The sequence below is a fragment of the Rhyacophila brunnea genome, unplaced genomic scaffold (assembly GCF_057557595.1).
Source record: "Rhyacophila brunnea isolate RB1 unplaced genomic scaffold, BYU_Rbru_1.0 scaffold_9, whole genome shotgun sequence".
NCBI classification, from domain to species: Eukaryota; Metazoa; Arthropoda; class Insecta; order Trichoptera; family Rhyacophilidae; genus Rhyacophila; species Rhyacophila brunnea.
This window is the reverse complement of record NW_028233361.1, coordinates 14,088,822-14,111,035: the sequence shown is the minus strand read 5'-3', so window position 1 is coordinate 14,111,035 and position 22,214 is coordinate 14,088,822. Positions and strand designations below refer to the sequence as shown.

General features: G+C 31.7%; 1 protein-coding gene across 2 annotated transcripts in view; it reads right to left on the bottom strand.

Annotated features, from left to right (window-relative positions):
• The window catches only part of Msr-110 (DUF3736 domain-containing protein Msr-110), a 127,011-nt gene that overhangs the window by 9,461 nt on the left and 95,336 nt on the right, over positions 1–22,214 (bottom strand). The window contains exons 7-8 of one of the 2 annotated variants that reach the window (XM_085959901.1): positions 12,013–12,546; positions 5,806–5,928 (exon numbers count right to left, since the gene is read on the bottom strand). In XM_085959901.1, coding sequence (XP_085816027.1) covers positions 5,806–5,928; positions 12,013–12,546 — 657 coding nt within the window. The remainder of the gene's footprint in view (positions 1–5,805; positions 5,929–12,012; positions 12,547–22,214) is intronic. The other variant, XM_085959903.1, reaches the window with a different exon arrangement.

The following is a 22,214-nucleotide window of genomic DNA, read 5'->3' as shown; positions in this document are numbered from 1 at the left end:
GGTTGTACTAATTCAGAAACCTTTGCGGGCGTGCGCACAACAACTGGTCAAAATTTCATCACAATCGGATGAATGGCATAAGAACGCATACAAATAGAAGAAGAAAAAGATGATTGTACTAATTCGGAAACCTTTGCGGGCAAGGGCACAACACTTGATCAAAATGTCATTGCAATCGGATGAATGGTATAGGAACGCATACGAATAGAAGTAGAATATGATTTTCTAATTCAGAAATCTTCGTGGGCATGCGCACGATAACTCACCAAAGTTTCATTGCAATCGGATGAATGGTGTAGGTACGCATTCGAATAGAAGAAGAAGATGATGGTTGTACTAATTTAGAAACCTTCGCAGGCGTGCGCACGACAACTCACCAAAGTTTCATTGCAATCGGATGAATGGTATAGGAACGCATACGAATAGAAGAAGATAGAATAGAAGAAGAAGATGGTTGTACTAATTCAGAAACCTTCGCGGGTGTTGGCACAATTACTGACGAAATTTTTATTGCAATCGGATGAATGGAATAGAAACGCATACGTATAGAAGAATATATAATAGAAGAAGAAGAAGAAGAAGAAGATAGTTGTACTAATTCAAAAACCATTGCGGGTGTTACCACAACAACTGACGAAGGTTTCATCGCAATCGGATGAATGGTATAGGGACCATACGAATAAAAGAAGATAGAATGAAGAAGAAGAAGATGGTTGTACTAATTCAGAAACCTTCGCGGGTGTTGGCACAATTACTGACGAAAATTTTATTGCAATCGGATGAATGGAATAGGAACGCATACGAATAGAAAAATATAGAATAGAAGAAGAAGAAGAAGAAGAAGATGGTTGTACTAATTCAAAAACCATTGAGGGTGTTACCACAAAAACTGACGAAGGTTTCATTGCAATCGGATGAATGGTATAGGGACCATACGAATAAAAGAAGATAGAATGAAGAAGAAGAAGAAGATGATTGTACTATTTCAGAAACCTTTGCGGGTGTTAACACAACAACTGACGAAGGTTTCATCGCAATCGGATTAATGGTATAGGAACCATACGAATAAAAGAAGATAGAATGAAGAAGAAGAAGAAGATGATGATTTTTCTAATTCAAAAACCTTCATGGGTGTGCATACAACCACTTACCAAAATTTCATTGCAATCGGATGAATGGTATAGGAACCATACGAATAGAAAAATATAGAATAGAAGAAGAAGAAGAAGAAGATGATGATTTTTCTAATTCAGAAACCTTTATGGGTGTACATACAACCACTTACCAAAATTTCATCGCAATCGGATGAATGGTATAGGAATGCATACGGCACAGACACACAGACAGACAGACATTCATTTTTATATATTAGTATAGCCTATACTCTTCGCGCAAGTGCAAGCAATACGTTTACAAAGTTTTATCGCAATCGGATGAACGGTATGGCTGCGCATTCAATACGAACAAACAAACACACAAATATTAATTTTTATATATTAGATATATGTCAATCATCGTCGTACATAGTGACTACCGTATTTATGATATATATGGATTTCGTATTTGAAATTTACCAAATAATACTCCGCCATCGTTTTAACTCAAAAGATACCTTTATACTGAATTTCAAGTTCCTGGGTCCGCAGAAGTTGACGTAAAGTAGAGCAAAGGATTTTCACAAAGATATATCATACAAGTGAAGCTTATACTATGTCAGTGTAGTAATATTATTTATTAAAGCTTTATTAATTAAGTCCGAATATTGAAAAATCCGTTGAATGTTTTAAATATATTTTTTGTAAATTATTTCAATAAGCCTTGAATCGAGTGTACCGCAAAAATCAATCATGACAGAATATAAAGCTGATAATTCTAGTAAGAGGATCAAACTACCATGCCCGATTTAAAACAATGCGACAATTATTATTATTATTACAATATGATAATGTTAGTGAAGTTGCATTACCGAAGTATACAGAGGCCGAACAGAGATTTTAAATACGAGAAAATAAACTGAATAGATTAAAATATTATATAATATTATTACTTTAATACACAATAAGCCAAGCATTTTTTTTATTTCTTTATGAATCAAATTCAAAACACTGTTTCTGGAAAACATTTTCAACAAATCTTCACCCCAGAACTGCGATTTATTGCTTTTGAATTAATCACATTCAAAGATTGAATCTAACTATACGATGCTGATAAATTAAATTATGTTAGAGTTGAATTTTTATTTGCAAATACTTAACCGATTGATCAAATATGATAATGTTACCAAAAATACACACATTAGTAATAAATCATGGCAATTCAAAATAACAATCCTATAATAAATTAATGATTAAAGTCACTTGACAAAAATCGTATTATATTAAAAACATAAATAAAATTAAACAGAGATTTTAATGGTGGTAACTCTGAATAAGTGTCGTAAGTAGGTAAACAAATTTATTCACAAACACGCGGCTTAAGAAACAATGAAATTTAAAACACTTTTATTTAACACGTTCTCGATGTTTGCTCCAAAATGAGTATGATGCATTCTGTGATGTGAAGAAAATAATTACTTTTTAACACAGAATATTCTTGAAATAGTGTACCTATTCGATTAGTTTTCACATCGTTGTATATTTTTATTATTATATAAATAGCTGTAAGAACTGAATTAACATTTTAAATTATAAATTACGACGAAAGACTTTTTAGTATGGCAACTGATCTGACATAAAATATATTATATAGGTAAGTCTAATTCATACATAATTCGGAAATATCTCAAAAACGTACCCTTTATAAAAAAATCATGACAAAAAATAGTGCCGGGTGGGACAAAAATCTGCATCGACCGGATTCAGTTGTAAATATATTAATAAGTAATTATCTAGTCAGCAGTCAATGTGTAACACTCATGCAACTGAAGCACTTCTCAAATTTTGTTAATATTGCGACTGGCTATTGTGGTTTGAATCAAAGTACCAATATAGGTACGTACATTGATTCTTATCCAGCATCAGGATCTCTACAAATTTTAGTGTTAACGTTCTTGCACTTTCAAATAATTTAATAACCATTTTTTAATTCAACAAATATTTTTAAACCTTTAACACAACCAACACAAACTTTTGTTATAAGCCAAACACATCGTCGCAACAATCCAATTGGTATCTGAATCATTGTGTGTATCTACTCGTTAAAGCCAATGTGCTTTATGTATGATTTTTCATAAAATATTAAAAAGAAAAAGCACAGATTTCATGCACAAAGAAACATATTATCTGTCAGAGACAGATTTTGAGTCTATACATAAAAGAAACCTGAAACTCCTAAAATCAAAAAGTCCATAAATATCAATCCAGTAAAAATTCTTAAATTAGGTACGTTTTCGAGAGAAAAAAAAATAGAGATACGTTACACTAGCTTTCAGCTACACATCATATAAATTCGCTTTTACACTACGGTCAGAATGAATATGCAAATCGTTGATACTGTTCTTGTCATACTGTAATATATAATTATTATACAGTGCCCGCACATTTAGATCCCCTGCCTTCAAACCTTTAAGCCAGGCGAGTGAAAGATATGCCAAGGCTGGAATATTTATGTGGAATGAAAAATTGGATATCTGCAACAAGTACATTTGATATCCAAGTTAAGTTCTATTAACGCCATATTGTACACGATTTGTTTAATACTTTGCATCGGACATGATTACCTGAACAACGTTAATCCTTAACCAAAATGCATACATACTAAATTGATATTGTATGATAGAAAGTTAATAGGTACTATTTATATAATACTGCAAATATATACATTGTTTTCAGTGATGTTTAATGATAAAAATAATATTATATGTACTGGCAACATCAAATTGCAATATATTATTTTTAAATGCAGTCTCAAATAACGTAATTATGTATCTCCATAAGAGGCTTAAGCGTTGGCCTATTGCGTCGTGGGTCTCAAGCTCGAATTCTGGGTCTGACAAGTACACATATTGTTTTTCAATGTGTGTATAAGTCAGAGTATGGACCTAATAGGTTGAGCAAGTGGCTGACATCCATTTCTCGTAAAAAAAATCTGTCAATATAAACCCCCATTCTGTGGAGGCCTATATGATCCTATTAGGATCGGACATGATCGGAAAAAAATAAGTTAAAGTCACAACCGGTCTTGGACTTGAAATATATCAGGAGTAATTACCCAATACTGAGATTGTCATTCATTCAAGTTAGAATTTACATGACTTTAAATTAAGAGTGTCCATGGGAAAGAGAACTCTTAATATTAATGGAATATATAAATATCTCACTACAATACTAGATTTCCCCTTCACCATCCACCACTTATACACGTTCATTATGTGGGCGTATGCCGTAGCGTAACTAACGTTAGGAGCCCTTCAAATTTGTGCTGAGAGTTCCCTAGACCTTGCTTGGCGTACATGATTCTTATCTTGATTTAATATATATCAATTCTCGATGATAAAAGACCTCACTCAATGTAGAATTCCGCAAACTTTTCGAAAGCTGATAAATTTTCCTTCACAGTTAGGAAGTCGCCATGGCCAACCGATGCAACTGAAGATTAGACTGATTTAAAAAGCACTTCTCTTTCAACCAACATAATATAGGGACATACCCAGAGAATGTGATGGTTATTCAGCAATTCGCCACATAAGACACGTTTATCACACTTGAATGGTCAAAGACATAGCTTATAATAAATATCTTTAGAATCATCTTCAAATGTGTTAATATTGCCGATTTTTTGAATAATAAAATGTCTAATTCTTGTCAAATTTGGGATCACAGAGATTATCAATATAATTTTTTATCGTGAATATTTTACAAAAATTATCTAGTAATAAATTATACTAATGGTTTTATAAATGCGTTTAAAAATTAATGAATGTAAAAAATCTTAACACCACTGCACAGTTATGTACCGAAATATGACTATATTCTAAAACATTAGAGCGAGAGGTTTAAAAGAGTACTATTTTATGTAACAAAAATAATTTATGCAGTCATCAAATGTTTAAAATAACTATAAAGGATAATAAGGCTTCAAAATTATATAAATAGATTATCTACAAAGTTTAAGGAGTGTCCAGGATCATTGTTTGAAAATACAATAAAAACTCAATTTCGACCTTCGACGAGCATGTCCCCCCTTAATTGATGAATTAGCTACTCGTTCAATATAATATTATGCTATACATTTTTTGAAGCCAGACACATTGAAAAAATAGAGTATGGATTTGTCAAACATAAGATTCTATCAGTGTGTTCAAAACCAGGTTTCATAAAAGCTGTTAGTTTCAAAATAGGCTACCTCCATTTTTACTTTTTTATTTTTCTTGATTCTGATTCTTGATGGACTTTTCCATCATACTCGTAAATTCATAATATATTAAATCTAGCTCCGTTTGTTAGTTAAACAAAATTAAACCGGAGTTTGATTGCTGAGTCAGTTGTATTCATTAGCCGTATTTTTTTTATTCTACGGCCGAATGTAAACATGATTTTTTTATTAATTTTATTTTCTTATTAGCTTTTATTATATGTTAACAAAATGTTTGCAAAAAGAAAACATTCTATTTCAAGTCCCGATTGTTTTACTATTATATCAAAATGACAGAATATGGAGGTAACCGACTTTTAAACTAACACCCTTGAATGTCACGTAGTTTAATTATTTTCTATGAATTATTTGATATTACCGTATAACAGTCTTTTTAGGAATAAAATTAAAATGAATTAATATTTAGTAAAATATCAATTTTCCTCTACTTACATCATGTTCTTCGACTCTGTGTTGTGCGGCCTGTTCCTCTTCAGCAGCTCTGACAGCCTGCTCCACAGCCCTTAACTCAGCGACACTGATCAATGGCATATTTGGCTGCTGCGGTGGCATCTGCTATAAAAAACAATAGTTATATTTCATCTCACTTCCATTATAAAGTGAATGCTGTGGTTCCAGTGTAAGTCAAATAAATTTGTGTTCAAATTGTCAATGTAAATTTAAAACAATGCGTGTCATTCATCCATGGCGAATTCATGTTTCAGGTTTTATCTTGGCAATATTTATAATATACTAGCTGAAGTACCCGGCTTCGCACGGGGTCGCTTCGTGGTTATATGTATCTTAGATATTTGAAAAATAATAAGAGGTAATTATTTCTTTAATATTAAAATATCTGTGTAATACAATATGGCAATATGAAAATAATTATAATAGGAGTAAAAGTCAAACATAAGAACACTAAATTAAAATCGAATCCAAAATATGAAAACGTTATTAATGTTATAAATATGTAGTAAAAAAAAAATCAAAATTGGATGGAACAAACAAACAACAAACTTTGTATGTTATATAATAATAATTTAGAAACCGCACACAACTGACGAAAGTTTCATCGCAATCGGATGAATGGTATAGGAACGCATACGAATAGTAGAAGAAGATGATTTTCTAATTCAGAAACCTTCGTGGGCATGCGCATGACAACTCACCAAAGTTTCATTGCAATCGGATTAATGGTATAGGAACGCATACGAATAGAAGAAGAAGAAGATGGTTGTACTAATTTAAAAACCTTCGCGGGCTTGCGCACAACAACTGGTCAAAATTTCATCACAATCGGATGAATGGCATAAGAACGCATACAAATAGAAGAAGAAAATGATGATTGTAGTAGTTCAGAAACCTTTGCGGGCAAGGGCACAACAACTCACCAAAATTTCATTGCAATCGGATGAATGGTATAGGAACGCATACGAATAGAAGAAGAAGAAGATGGTTGTACTAATTCAGAACTCTTTGCGGGCGTGCTCACAACAACTGGTCAAAATTTCATCGCAATCGGATGAATGGTATAAGAACGCATACAAATAGAAGAAGATAGAATAGAAGAAAAAGAAAATAGTTGTAACAATTCAGAGACCTTTGCGGCGTGAGCACAACAGTTGATCAAAATTTCATTGCAATCGGATGAATGGTATAGGAACGCATACGAATAGAAGATAGAATAGAAGAAGAAGATGGTTGTACCAATTCAGAAACCTTCGCGGGTGTTGGCACAATTACTGACGAAAAATTTGTTGCAATCGGATGAATGGAATAGAAACGCATACGAATAGAAGAATATAGAATAGAAGAAGAAGAAGAAGAAGATAGTTGTACTAATTCAAAAACCATTGCGGGTGTTACCACAACAACTGACGAAGGTTTCATCGCAATCGGATAAATGGTATAGGGACCATACGAATAAAAGAAGATAGAATGAAGAAGAAGAAGAAGAAGATGGTTGTACTAATTCAGAAACCTTCGCGGGTGTAGGCACAATTACTAACGAAAATTTTATTGCAATCGGATGAATGGAATAGGAACGCATACGAATAGAAGAATATAGAATAGAAGAAGAAGAAGAAGAAGAAGATGGTTGTACTAATTAAAAAACCATTGCGGGTGTTACCAAAACAACTGATGAAGGTTTCATTGCAATCGGATGAATGGTATAGGGACCATACGAATAAAAGAAGATAGAATGAAGAAGAAGAAGAAGAAGAAGATAGTTTTACTAATTCAGAAACCTTTGCGGGTGTTGGCACAATTACTGACGAAAATTTTATTGCAATCGGATGAATGGAATAGGAACGCATACGAATAGAAGAATATAGAATAGAAGAAGAAGAAGAAGAAGAAGAAGAAGAAGAAGAAAAAGAAGAAGAAGAAGAAGATGGTTGTACTAATTCAAAAACCATTGCGGGTGTTACCACAACAACTGATGAAGGTTTCATCGCAATCGGATAAATGGTATAGGGACCATACGAATAAAAAAAGATAGAATGAAGAAGAAGAAGAAAATGATGATTTTTCTAATTTAGAAACCTTCATGGGTGTGCATACAACCACTTGCCAAAATTTCATTGCAATCGGATGAATGGTATAGGAACCATACGAATAAAAGAAGATAGAATGAAGAAGAAGAAGAAGATGATGATTTTTCTAATTCAGAAACCTTTATGGGTATGCATACAACCACTTACCAAAATTTCATTGCAATCGGATGAATGGTATAGGAACGCATACGGGACAGACACACAGACAGACAGACAGACAGACATACAGACAGACAGACATTCATTTTTATATATTAGTATAGCCTATACTCTTTCCGCAAGTGCAAGCAATAAGTTTACAAAGTTTTATCGCAATCGGATGAACGGTATGGCTGCGCATTAAATACGAACAAACAAACACACAAACACACAAATATTAATTTTTATATATTAGATATATATATTTACCATGTTTGATCCAAAGAAGATTATTTATGGGCCTTTATGAAGTTAAAGTTGTATTAACAGACTTTTGTTTTTAAGAGAAATGAATGTTAGCCACTTGCTAAATTTGTAGAGTCCAGACTTTGGTCAAAACACACATTAAAAAATAACATGTAAATTTCTCAGACCCGATATTCGAACCCGGGACCCATGACATTATAAACCAACACTGTAACCGGTGTGTATGTGTGAAAACGCCTACCTATTTTTTAAATATATGATAATATAATATATGATAATATAATATATGAAATATATATAAAAATATTTAAATACTTGCTCTCTCTTTCTTCCACTCGGCTACTTCTAACTCAGAATATAAAAATTATCAAAAAATCTGGATAATAAAATAAAATCAGGAAATAACCGACTTTATTGATATCAATACAGAAATTAATTTAGAATGTCTAAATCTCTATTTATGATTCTGAAAAATATATTTACTCGCCTACTTAACACACCCTCAATTTATTCTAATCAACTATTTGTACTAAATACATACTATTTCTAAAATAGTATAGAATTGCTCTTAGATATAAATAGGTATTATCTGTTTTCAATTTAAATATTAAATTTCTAATGATATTTGATACACACGTTGTTTGTGAATATTATTTTTTTATAGATAAATTTACATGTGTCTTCTTTTGTACCGGTTATAATATGATACAGCTAAGAATAATATCGATGTTTTTATATATATCACAGATATTGGTTTCGTATTCTGTTTCAAATTTTTATCCGCGTTCAATAACAAACTATGAATCACTTTTTTTAAACTAAAACAATGACATCTTTCATGCGATAAGAAATAAGATTAATATACTCTTTTATTAAACTAAAAAATAAACACTGTGCGATCACAAAGTTCGAACCTTGTTAACATCCGGAGCTCGGAAAAATATATTTTATTATGCACGTGGACACAACGCAATAAATCTTAAATTAAAACAATTTACAAAATCTGATAAAGCAAACATTTCCTAATAGATTAAATACGTTCAACCTTCAGTACAGCTATCAGATGCAGTCTTTTATTAGCAAAATAACAAACAAAAAACGTGTAAGAAGGTAAAGTTATGCATATCCAAACTCTACTTTATGTTAATCTAGATAAAACAAATTGAACATAATTATTACTAGTGGAATGAAGCTATTACGACGTATATACACATACATAAGGGTTTAAATAGTAAATTATTCAAACGGTAATCAGCCATGGCAGGGTTGAAGTGTTTTGTAGAAAAAAGGAAATCAGTCCTAAGTCCTAAAGGGATTCATATTATGATTTTTTTTAAATTACACAATAATTTTATTATGACTTTAATATTGTATATCTAGAAAAATATAAATTCTCTGGATTACCAGTATTATTTGTAAATCTGTATATCGTGTTTTTTTTTCTTTATACCTACCGAAAATTATCGTAATCTTTTAGATATATTTATAATAAAATACCAACATTATTAAATGCATATACCCATAGATATGTTATTTCTATATTATGTACCTACTCGTGAAAAATCTTAAATTATGTTTTTCCTGAAAGTGCTCTGTTTGAACTTAAGATAATTACATTGACTCTCAGATACAAAAATATAAAATAATGTGGCGCTTTGTTTGTCATTTTGTTTTGACTAATCACTAAAAGTGACGTCCCGTGGGGGTAGGCAGATTGAGTGTCGCTTGGGGGCGGCAAATCGAGGAGAATCAATAATTATATATAGAAATAGCTACCTAAACTTAGTAATAACGGAAATATATTTCCATTAAAAAATTCAGCTCACTGGTTGGAAACAAAATGTATTAATTACTATAAAAGTTTTAACAGAACTTTATTTTTTTTGTCGGGTTCGCGATGTCTTGTTTACTTCCGTTGTTCTTGGATGTCACGTCCTTGGTGAACAGTAATGACATTTGCAGATTTTCAAATAATATTTGAATTATATGTAGGTACATACTTACATAATTTAAAATGTATCCAAATATGTTTGCTAGTTACTCGTGAGTTTTGGAAATTGTCAGGGGAGGGGTATTTTTAAATCTAAAAACCTATCTGAAATTGTAGACTCGCAATATTGTCTATTGAAGCAGATATGGTATTTAAATTAGATTTAGTGGTATATATCTTGTTAGTAATGTATCCATACAACACATTTCTTAGATATTGGAGTCATGAAAGGATGATAAAAAGTACCTACTGTAAGTATTAAAAAAATGTGGCGGCATTTTGGCACTGCCTAGGGGCGGCATTTCGTCTATGGACGTCACTGATCACTAGTGTTGTTATATTTGCGATTTTATGCGACTGCCCATCTAAATAGTGATGTTATAAACTTGTTTAATATTATTACACAAATTCAAGTTTTTTATTGCAGTGTGGCAATGCGGGATAAATATCTGGACACTGATTATAGTGAATATTTCAGAATTTAATAGTGTGCGAAATGAGTATCTGCTAATTTAACCATTATTCTTGGTAACATATTTTAATCTTTACATTTATATTAGAAGGTTTTCTATAATATCCATGGAATATATTATATGTTTGTGTATATATAATAATACGTATTAAGTAATAAAAGGACTAACGGAATTAAGAGAAAGCTATATTACAATTGAATATCTAAATATTGAAACACTTACAACGTTTTATATGAAAATCTCGATCCTATATTTACCTATGACTGAATACATAATATGTTTTATATATTGGAACATTTAAAAAGAAAAACTCTATTGGAGCAAAACAATTTTTGTATATATTACAAATTTACAATTAGTATTTTCTCACATATAAAAATTGCAATTAATTGTTTCTGAGGGTTGTTTTCAATTAAAAATAATATCAAATAATTACAAGATAAAAATAACTTTTTATATACCACCTTTTTTAAATTTCTGTTGAATCATATAAAGTTGACAATTCTATGTATTAATAAAAACTTTTTATTGTACTCGATAGAAATACTGAATAAATATTATAGAATACAGAAATGTCATTTTGACATTTCCTATTGATTTCCATAGTAACGCGCGTATATAGTAATAATTTAGTTGCTAAGACCCACTTAGCAACCAATAATAGTGAGTAGTAAATATTACTTTTAGCGATTTTTTTCTGAAACATACAAAACAGAATTAACTGAAAATGAATTCAATTCTGCTTAAAGATGGCCAAAAGTATTAAAAGAATGCATTGTCATCGTATTCTGATATATTCTAAAAGTTTCAAATATCTAACTAGTCGGGAAATTGGTTAAAAATCTTGGACAAACAAGAAAAAATCTGTACGGGACAAACAAGAATACGAGCTAATAAAAACATGGTAAAATACAATGGCGTGGCTTTATGTCGAGAGAGATACGAAATACCCAAATTATGACAAATTTAGCAAGAAAACTACTGTAGCCATTCCCATCATCATAAAAAAACTATAAAATTTTGATAGGGGAGAATAGAAATTTTTGAAGCGTTGAAGTGGGGCATCGCACAAGATTTGTACTGCACAAGAAAAAATCTTTACCGGACAAACAAGAATACGAGCTAATAAAAACGTAGTAAAATGGTGATTATCGAGCAGTAAAATTGCATAAAATATGAATATATCATTTCACTGTAAGACACTAATGTAATAATAATGTTATTAACATACTTCTGCGGATTCCTCCTGGGTCACATGCGTATCCTGGGGAACTTGTTCTTGCTCTACTTGTGGAAGTTGAACTCTCTGGACGTGAATGCGAACCTCACGAGGAATCAAAGCCATCTGTAAAACGTGTTGTAGCTGTGGTGGGAAGTTTGGTTGCTGGGGTCTGAAGTTTGTCTGTTCAGCCCTGAAGAGTTGTGGCTCGGATTGCACATTCTGTTGTGGTTCGGGTTGGAAACGTTGTGGTTCTGGCTGGAATCTCTGTGGTTCGGGTTGGAATCTCTGTGACTCGGGTTGGAATCTCTGTGGTTCTTGTTGGAATCTGTGTTGTTCGGGCATGAATCTGGGCTGTTCCTGGGGGAATCGTTGTTCTGGCTGGAATCTTTGTTCTTCAGGCTGGAATCTTTGTTGGTGGGGGAATTGGTGTGGGATGAACTGGGGTGGGAACTGTTGTCCGACGAATTGTGGTGGGAAGCTTCGCTGGTGTTGTAGCTGGAATGGCATCTGTTGGAACTGGGGTGGTGATTGAGGTGCTGGAGCCTAAAAATAACCAAAATAAACATTTTATTAGTATAAATATATATGTAAAATGATTTTACAAGGTGTAGATAATACAGTCGGTTTACAATCACACATTCATCGAAAATTATATCATTGTTTATTGTGTGTTTAGTTCAGATAAAAGTTTTTAAGGTATGTGATAGCTAACAATAACTCCTAAATGTTATTAACATAATCTACACTATGTGACCATTACTATCTACGGTGGCCATATATAAAATGCATATTGTTTCTTTTTCAATATACTACATTACAGATAAAAGATCCAATGGCTTAGGCGAATGACTGACTGACTCATGTAGTGTAAAAGTCGTAATTTACCTTACTTTATTAAGTGGAAACTTATTCGATCCACTTATGAGTGAAATGGGAATCTACTTTCTTTTTTTTTAGAATACGTTATTCTAATTCCATTTTCACTTTATGTTTAAATTATATTTTTCTAAAATTTTCAAGTCTTTGCATGTATCTGAAGCCACCGTAAATGGTTAACATTAAAAAACTAACAACGTAATGTAATATATTTTACTAATCGAATTCTATTCTGGCGAATATATACCAGCGTCGAATATATTGAGATTCAATCTATAAATTTGATTAACATTGAACACTAATAAATCGTAAATCAAACAAGCTAGAGCTGGCCGGACGATATATCTTTTAAAAAAAACATAATATAATACTATCTTCTTTTCGTACACAAATACTAGTAGAGAAGATGCAACGATGTATTGTTACAAATTTCGCAACAAACTTTTTATGCAGTTTATTTCCACAGACCACGCAGCGAAGCTAGACTTTTTTCATTGATTTTTTTCTTCAATCTAACGCATTTTTACTTATAGCTATTATCACATCAGAGAGGTCAGTCACTCTATCAAACCTGTTGAATTGTAGATACAATTATTTATTTAATGCCCGACTCACGGCGGGGATTTTTTTCACTTGGTAGCGTTCTATCTGGCATTCTACATTCCACTCTTGTCACTTCGTCTCGGCTACATTCCGCTTTATCCTATGCACTTTTCTGCCCGACTTTAATCTACGGTATCATAATATTATTATTGTATAATCTTTGTTTTGTTCCCACTCAGCTTGTTTACTCATTATGCAATTAAGTAGCGTGCAATGCTCTTCGCATGTAATAACTATTGGCCAGATACCTGATTTACTGCGAGCTCATTTATATTGACTCACACAGGCAAATGGCGAGTTTTTTTTGATGCAAACGATGCAACCCATTCGTCAGAAAATTTTAAAGGGGCATCTAAATACTTAAAATCAAGTACACACGTATGTATCAAAATTTATAAACAAATTGTTTGTTTATGCAAATATTTTTTTTAATAAATGCCACCTAATATTAACACAATCACTGATATTAAATTGTAGAATGCATGGATTTATTTGGACAATAATTGAAATCCTATTGTTACCTGGGAGTCCTGGTGACTTCAAAATTAATCAATGCGTCTGGCCTCTACGCCACTAAACATGTATTATGTTTGTCTTACAACACGATAGCAGGAGGGAAAAAATGTATTAAACATAATTATAATCTAAATTTGAAATTTTATAATTCTTAATTTGAAAAATCGTAAGAATGTTTATTTTGATCGGATCGTGAAAGAAAATAAACTATCTATTCATCACAATGTATAAATAGTACCACAAATATTGTCTTTGTTCTATTGGTATATCTAAATTGGTTCTACATAATACATAGGTATATTAGAATTAATCTTCTCGTTGTAAATATATGAAAACACATGGTTAAAAATAACTAAGTAGTACTAAAAGCGTTTGCAAAACAAGTAAGATACAATAAAATATATAACGCCTTTTTCTCACATAATACATAATCTTCTTTCCTTTTTTCAAACCCACCTCCGACATGATTTCGATTTTATGTCACGTATCTTTATTTTTTTAATCATTCATTTTTTATATGACTTATAAGCTTTTAAACTATTAAATGTCTCATGTGTCATCTAATTTATCTCAAAATATATATCATAATATTATTTTTTTGTGATTAATTTAACTTCAATGACGTACCTACTATTATTTGTAGTTACAAATCATTTACCTCCATGCAATAGGCAGTGTTTACTATGCTGCATGATGGACAGTTATTTTCTTCATCATTGATACTACAGCCCTGTATAGGTCTTGGCCATTTCCACAGCATTAAATATCAAATAAATATTGATAAACATCACATTAATTCAACGAAGAGTAAGTTGTAACTGAATGTATGAAACAACTCTAATAACAAATGTGTGTAAGGTCTCATTTATAAAAGATTATCATAGTAATTAATTTTCATAGTGCTACTTGCCTTATAATAATGTCAATACCTCACATACATTACAAGATTTTTATTTTCCTACTAACTATTTAATGACTTGAGATATTGGTAGCCTTTTACAACTCTACACGATTACGAGGTAATTATACAAGTCTTTGACAAAATACTCATTTATATTACATTATGTATCTCCTTCTGTTTTAATGGTTCTTCTTATTTATGTTATGATGAACCATAATTAGTATACGCACGTTATAAAATAGAAGAAAACCACCTCTTGAACAGAGTAACGATGACAATGAATAAATGAAGAAGAATAATAGTAGTACATCACTCGTACAATGTACATAAAAATATAGAGAATTCCTTCAGGCTTATTAGGTTTATTTTTAAAAACTTAAAATGAAAAAGCAACCCCCCCCCCATTATAAGTGGTTTTGATATATTTTAAAATGAAAGTTTTCCACATTATTTTATATACATGACTTCCTTCTATTACCACATTTAAATAACATGCTAATTATATCGAATGGCCGCCTTAATTTTTATAAATCGACTAAACACTAAATTATCATTCAATGCATAGTCTTCACTCGTGGCATAATGTCAGTATGTGTATAATTAATATTATATAGATTGGTGATACGTGTTTATTATGATTTATCCGCAAAAGTATATTAGTTATATAAGTACTTAGCAATATTGTTTTCCGACCCGTCAATCTCGAAGAAAGCATGTCAATATTTTGTTATCGATTAATCTTTCCATGACAAAATATCGTCTTTATTTGTATATGAGCAAAAATATTTATATATTTGATATATTTTAAATAAAAAATAGCAAATATTTAGTTGAATAATAATTAAGTAGGTACATAATATTCTAAAGAATGTAAGTGCTGATATAACATAATACTAAAAAATGTGTAAATAGTCTAATTAAGTTTTGCATGGTTAAACATAATATTGTTACTTATTAAAGCGTGTCCATCTAAATTAAGCTTGTCTTGTTCATGATATGTCATGTATGAGTAATAGTATAAAGTTGGTGTATTAAAATTCCGTAATAGCATTCCACTGGGGAACAAAGGCGTTATAATGTGATATCTTGAATGCAAACCAATAAAACAAAACCGATCGCAAAAAACTGGCTACTTTTTGCATGCATCAATCTTCTCTCCGCAATCCTTTCAAATAATGAGTAGGGAGCTTTTTTGGTTTTCTTTGCATTTTCATGCGGAGACTTCGACGCGTGGTGAGCAGACGAACCCAGTTCTTTTGTCTGTCGCCGGCTACGAGATCAATTCGACAGCGATTGGCAGGCCCGAAAACCACGGCGGCTAAGCCTGCGCGCTTCCTCTGTTATTAAAAAATATTTTTAACGATCTGTTTTCGGGCGAGACGGGAGTGAATCGACTCGCATGCGCGATGCTAAAGTAAGCGAAGAAAAAAACATAAATACCAATCACAGCTGACACGTTCAATGCCGTGAATTTTGCAAGCGAAATGTTATTAACGTGTGCCATGAGCAAATATTGTTTGCACTATTTGGCATTTAAACTTAGATATTGTAAAGTAACGCGAAATGACTTTCTATAATTATTATTATGACGAATTTGTCATGTCTTTTCTTTTCTTTCTTTCGACCATGTCCGATCCTAATAGGATCATATGGGCCTCCACAGAGTGGAGGTTTGTATTGACAGATTTTTGTTTTTACGAGAAATGGATGTCAGCCACTTGCTCAACCTATTAGGTCCATACTCTGACTCATACACAAATTGAAAAACAATATGTGTACTAACCAGACCCAGGATTCGAACCTGGGACTCTCGACTCTATAGGCCGGCATTTAAGCCACTCGGCCATCGTGGGTGTACTTGTAAGTAAATAAATAACTACTTAACGAAACGTATAAAGCAAAGATGATTTTAAATCAAAAGTATATTTGGATCGTAGGTATAGTTGATAAAATTACTAACAAACAATCCTCACATACAAAATATTCTAATATTTATATTGTGATTGATTTAAGTTTTGTACATACTGTGTATTCCATTTGAGTCATTTTTCGCAACTCGGGTTTCACTTTTCAGCATCTTTGGATACCATATGCACTCAACAATGGTAAATACACTGACACCAAATACATGTACTTCTCGTTTATACAATAACAAATTGATATAATAAAATAATGTGAAAATTTTATTTTCAAGTATAATGTGGGAAATTTTTTTTTTAAGAAAAAAAAACACATGGTGGAGACATTACATACTAACTATTTATACTTACATTATTTAGTTGACGAATTAAACATCATTACTTATAAATAATGAAACTAGAAAATGGTTGGGATTTCAATAAAATTATATCATTGCAGTTTTCGCCATGACAACATACAATTCAACGTAGGTACATATATTAGTATACAAAATGAGATTAAATTTAAACAAAAACAAATTTAAAAATAACTAAATTCTTTTTAGCTAAAAGGACGTAAGTGATAATTTGGAATTTTATTTATCCCATCATAATATGATATTATTTATTACTAAATTCATCAATCAAATAAAACAATTGCGACATTGCTTATGGAATAACTTTTGCTGCCACACATTCAATACGCCGAAGATGAAATTCTAAGCAATAATTCAGTGTTGCCAAATTTAATGTACGTTAGGCTTTTTTAACTTAGTAAACAGAATATGTTCAAATATTCCCATAATAAAAAGTACCTACCTAATCTCTAATTAGGGAACGGAATGAAGTTTTGTTTTATAGAATAACCGAATCAATAAGCTTCATGAGGAACTGGGAAATAGTTCAATATCAAAGCATCGTAGTGCAACTTCTTTTAAAATATAATTATGTAAATCCTTTGAATTTTTTTTGAATATTTTACGGTTCTTTTTTTCCTGATATCTGATCGCAATTAAAATTAAATATCTTGTAGACTTAAATAAATTACAATTTAGTTAAACCAACAGGTTTTTGAAGCTGTTTAAATACGGTGGCATTGAATCTGCACGACCGATGATAAAATTCATCCCGTTGGCACAGGGTCACCTGTCAGAATATAATGCACTCGCTACCGGTTTGCGGGGTGTTGATAATTTCAGACAGGTACCGAAAAGCCCGCGCAGCGTGCAGCCGCAGACGTCGATCTCGCGGCCGAACCACAATATAAAACAATCAAACTCGACCGGCTCGCGTCAGTCCAACAACACGCTCACAATGAGGCACATAATCACGATTGCCTGCCTCACGCTCCTGTCTTTCGCCGCGAAGGATACCTCCGCCGCGAGACCATCGCCAGAAGCCTTGCCGGAAGCCCGCGCAATCAACTCCTTTCTCCCGCAATCGACGCGTAACCCAGAAACATTCAATTTTCCCGGATCCCCCCCGGACAGACTATCGCGCCCTGATTTAAAAACAAACATCAGGAAAAAGCCTAGTGATCTACGCGGAAAACATCCGTTTTTAATTACCAAAGAAGACATTGACAGTGACGATGCAATTGTTGAAGATAACATCATTGTTCAATCAGACGTTTTACGACTAATAAGGCCTGGAAAGCGGAATAATTCCCCCGGAGTGTATAATGCCAATAGAGGACCTCTGACACCTCTTCGAAGAGTGACCAGGGGATGGAATCTGCAGCACGTTATCGTTCCGAGGCAACTATACTATTACCGATTCAGGAACGGACGATGAACTAACATTATTTATATTTGAAGACAAAGTGCTTGCGATCGTGTCTGTCAGTGTTTTATAGAGTATTTTCCGTGAGAACGATAAATAATCCAAACAACCGAATGAGACATCGCTGTGTATAACAAGTGCCTAACAGAGGTTCATTAACTGAGATTTTTAATACGATAATGCTTCCTTCATACGCCGAGCGAGTCTAATATTAATACTTTATCATATTTTTTTTATACCCGAAACCGGATTTTTTCAGATGAATTAGAAGCCATATTTTTGTCGTTGCCATTAATATTTTTTTCTTCAAAGCTTTAATGACCCGACATTAGATAAACCACTTTGAGATATGTATTATTTTATACGTTAAATAAAGTGCTTTTGGATTATAAAGTGAAAAAAAATCGCAGATTAATCCGTTTCAATTTAAATCTTTACTTATATAGTTGATATTGAAATCCGACAGTTACGCAAGACGCCGATCTCATTATTGTGATCAATAAAAGATTTTATTCTGTTTTAAAGGCTACCGCAATCTCAGGACCTTTGTTCAACGCAATGAATACTCGACAACCAAACAAAGTGATTATTTTCGATGACTGTTACTTTTAAAGCTCAAATTTAAATTTGAAATTGATATTTACAAAGTGGGCGTCCGTTTTTAAATTAAAATCAGATAAATATATTTTATGTTTTTAATTTTATATTCATTAACAGTGAAATTTTTAGTATATTTTCCATAGTTGTATAATACTGAATTCAATATGCCATCAATGCAATAACTGTCATCATAATATAGTCGAATAAACGCATATTATTTCACGTTTTTTAAAACGACTGCCCTTGCTCCCGTTAAAAATTGTGCAAAACTGTGATATTTTTGGTATTGCCGTAAAAAGGTCAAAGGTTCAAATGCAATAAAAAAAATACTTTACCCAACCATAAATTTGATGAGCTTTTGAATTTTGGCCTTTTATTATTTTTGGAGGTTACAAATAATTAAACTTTTAATCACAATAATTAGTTACTTTTTCATGTGTTTTTACATTTTTGTCATTGCGGTCATTAAATTTAATTTACTGCCTACTTATCATAATTATTAGTGTACTCATATGTTTTATTATTTATATTTTATTAGGTAATCAAATTAATGTGTGTAAACAATTATTGCTAATTTTGAAGATTTTTTTTTTGTTTGAAATAAACACAAATCAAAATTTTACAATATACCTGCCTGCGTTTTATTTTTTCTACCATAATATATTTTCTGTTTATATTTACAATATTTTCGCTTTTATTGTAAATAACTATTGTATTACATGACTATGATAGGTACGTAAATTTATTCTTATATTTATATATATATATATCGATTCGGTATACGTCAGTAAATACATAGATTTATACTTTTCTTTGTGATCCACTAATGTTACTATTTTTAAGTACCTTTGAATTTTTAGTCTTCAATATTTTTCATATATTATTTTGTTTAAAAATTACTACGTATTTTCTTATATTATAAGACATTTTCAACCCAAATTATACTTTGCACAATTATTATTATGTACCACGTTCGATCCTATGAATATCAACACTATCAACAAATTCTTATTTTTTTACGAGAAATGGATATTAGCCACTTGTTCAACCTATCAGGTCCGGAATTTAATCACAGGGCAATTGGTACAAATATAGTTACACCAAATGTATATTCATAAATGAGACACAATATATAGAATAAATAATGATGTGTTTTCAAAAAAATGACGTTTATATCAATAAAACAAAATATTTCTAAAACATGATACTCGTAAATTGTTGCTCATTGAACAATATATACGATTATAATTATAAGATTATCATACACGTTTAATGAAAACCAATGATTTGCCAATAGTCGTAGATGAAATGTTTATTTTATTCTTATTCCAGCAGTTTTGGCTTTATATTATTATTGTTAATACATATTTTTATTCAACTTTTAATTTATCAAGAAAGTCGGATTTCTGAATTTACCTACAGGAAAAGTGACCAAATTGTCAATATTAATTTAATGTATACAATAAGTAACCAGCTATATTATGAAATAATATACTATTAAGTAAATATGAAGCTTATGCTTATAAATATCATAATGTTTATTAAATTCTACTGTAGTTCCAATATCGTCCTACACGCAAAAGTATAGTTGGGTAATTGCGCAAGCCATGCCTTAAAAATGAATGACATTCAATCGCCCATAAAGATCTTCTTCAATAGGCCAGAAATGTAATGTGCACAAATTAAGGTGGATGAACTGTGTTGAAACACACGTAGTATCCCTAACGCTAAGGTAGGGATGGAAACTTAGGTCAAAAAAGAAGGAATGAAGACGGTTCCTGGAGGCAGCCAAGACCTTAATTGGGTCAATTCATGACACTCACCAACTAGCATATACGTTAAAGTTGCGAAAAATATATTCGTTTAAGCTATACGTTATTAAAAGTGTGTGTGTTTTGTCTTATAATTTGAATAATCTTCTCCGCATCTCCCATTTTCTTATACTTATTTATATGTTTCCATGTGGCTACGACATAAAAGATTAATGCTTCGTTTTATTATATTTATGTTCATTAAACACTCTTTATTATGTTATATACCTATTTACGTACAGATAAATCAACGATGCTTTAAACGAATTAAAATAAATAAGTCAAGATTGCCATGTACGAACAATACGGACTAATTCTGGACGTATTGCTAGTCCAATAATAATTTATCTTGGAACTCATTCACCACCAGAGTGATCATCACTTTATCGTTGTCTACTGGGAACATTTCGATGGAGTTTTTTTCTTTTTCTATATAGAGTTTTTTTACATACTATATAATTAGAATGTTCTACTTTTGTTCTATTACGGTGTGACCAAGGTATTCAATATTAATGTTAAAAATAAATCATATTAACGGTCTATCGTTTTATAGGTCATATTTGATGGCACAATTAAAGCATACAAAATGAACAGCTCACGCGTGAACCACGCACATTTATTATCAATGCCCCCTGCATAAGAGAAGATTTATTGCCCTATGTAGTAGAGACAATAATATTTCTCAGGGCCAGTATGTGTCGGATGGCACTGAAAACCGATGCCAAGTGCTGTTTCTTCGTCGTGACCGCACGAGGTCACCAAAACGTCGCTGCTTCAAAAACAGGTCCGTCCCGTCCATAAATGCAAATTGTGCATTGCGCGAGAGCGGGTGATTTTAGAGGGTGGCTATTGATCCATTTGTTCCCTCTTTTTTAAAATTTTGTCTATCTAACAATTTTGTCATTAAATGTTACACATATGGCAATAGAGTTGTTGATTGTATTCTACTTTATTTTTTATAATTAGATTCACAGTACAGATTAATAATGCATAAATACATGCAAAGCCAGTTGCTATTTACAGCGGGTTTTTTTTGTTTTAATGACCAATGTCTTTACATATCACCAATATTTAATACACGTTTCGTTTACATGACAAGCTTTAATTCACATACATATTAAAAATAACATTATTTAACATTAATTATTTAAGTTAACCTCATATTTTTCCACACTCGATAAGTATTTCCTTGCCACGACCGTTTCAGCTACTTCATTAAAAATT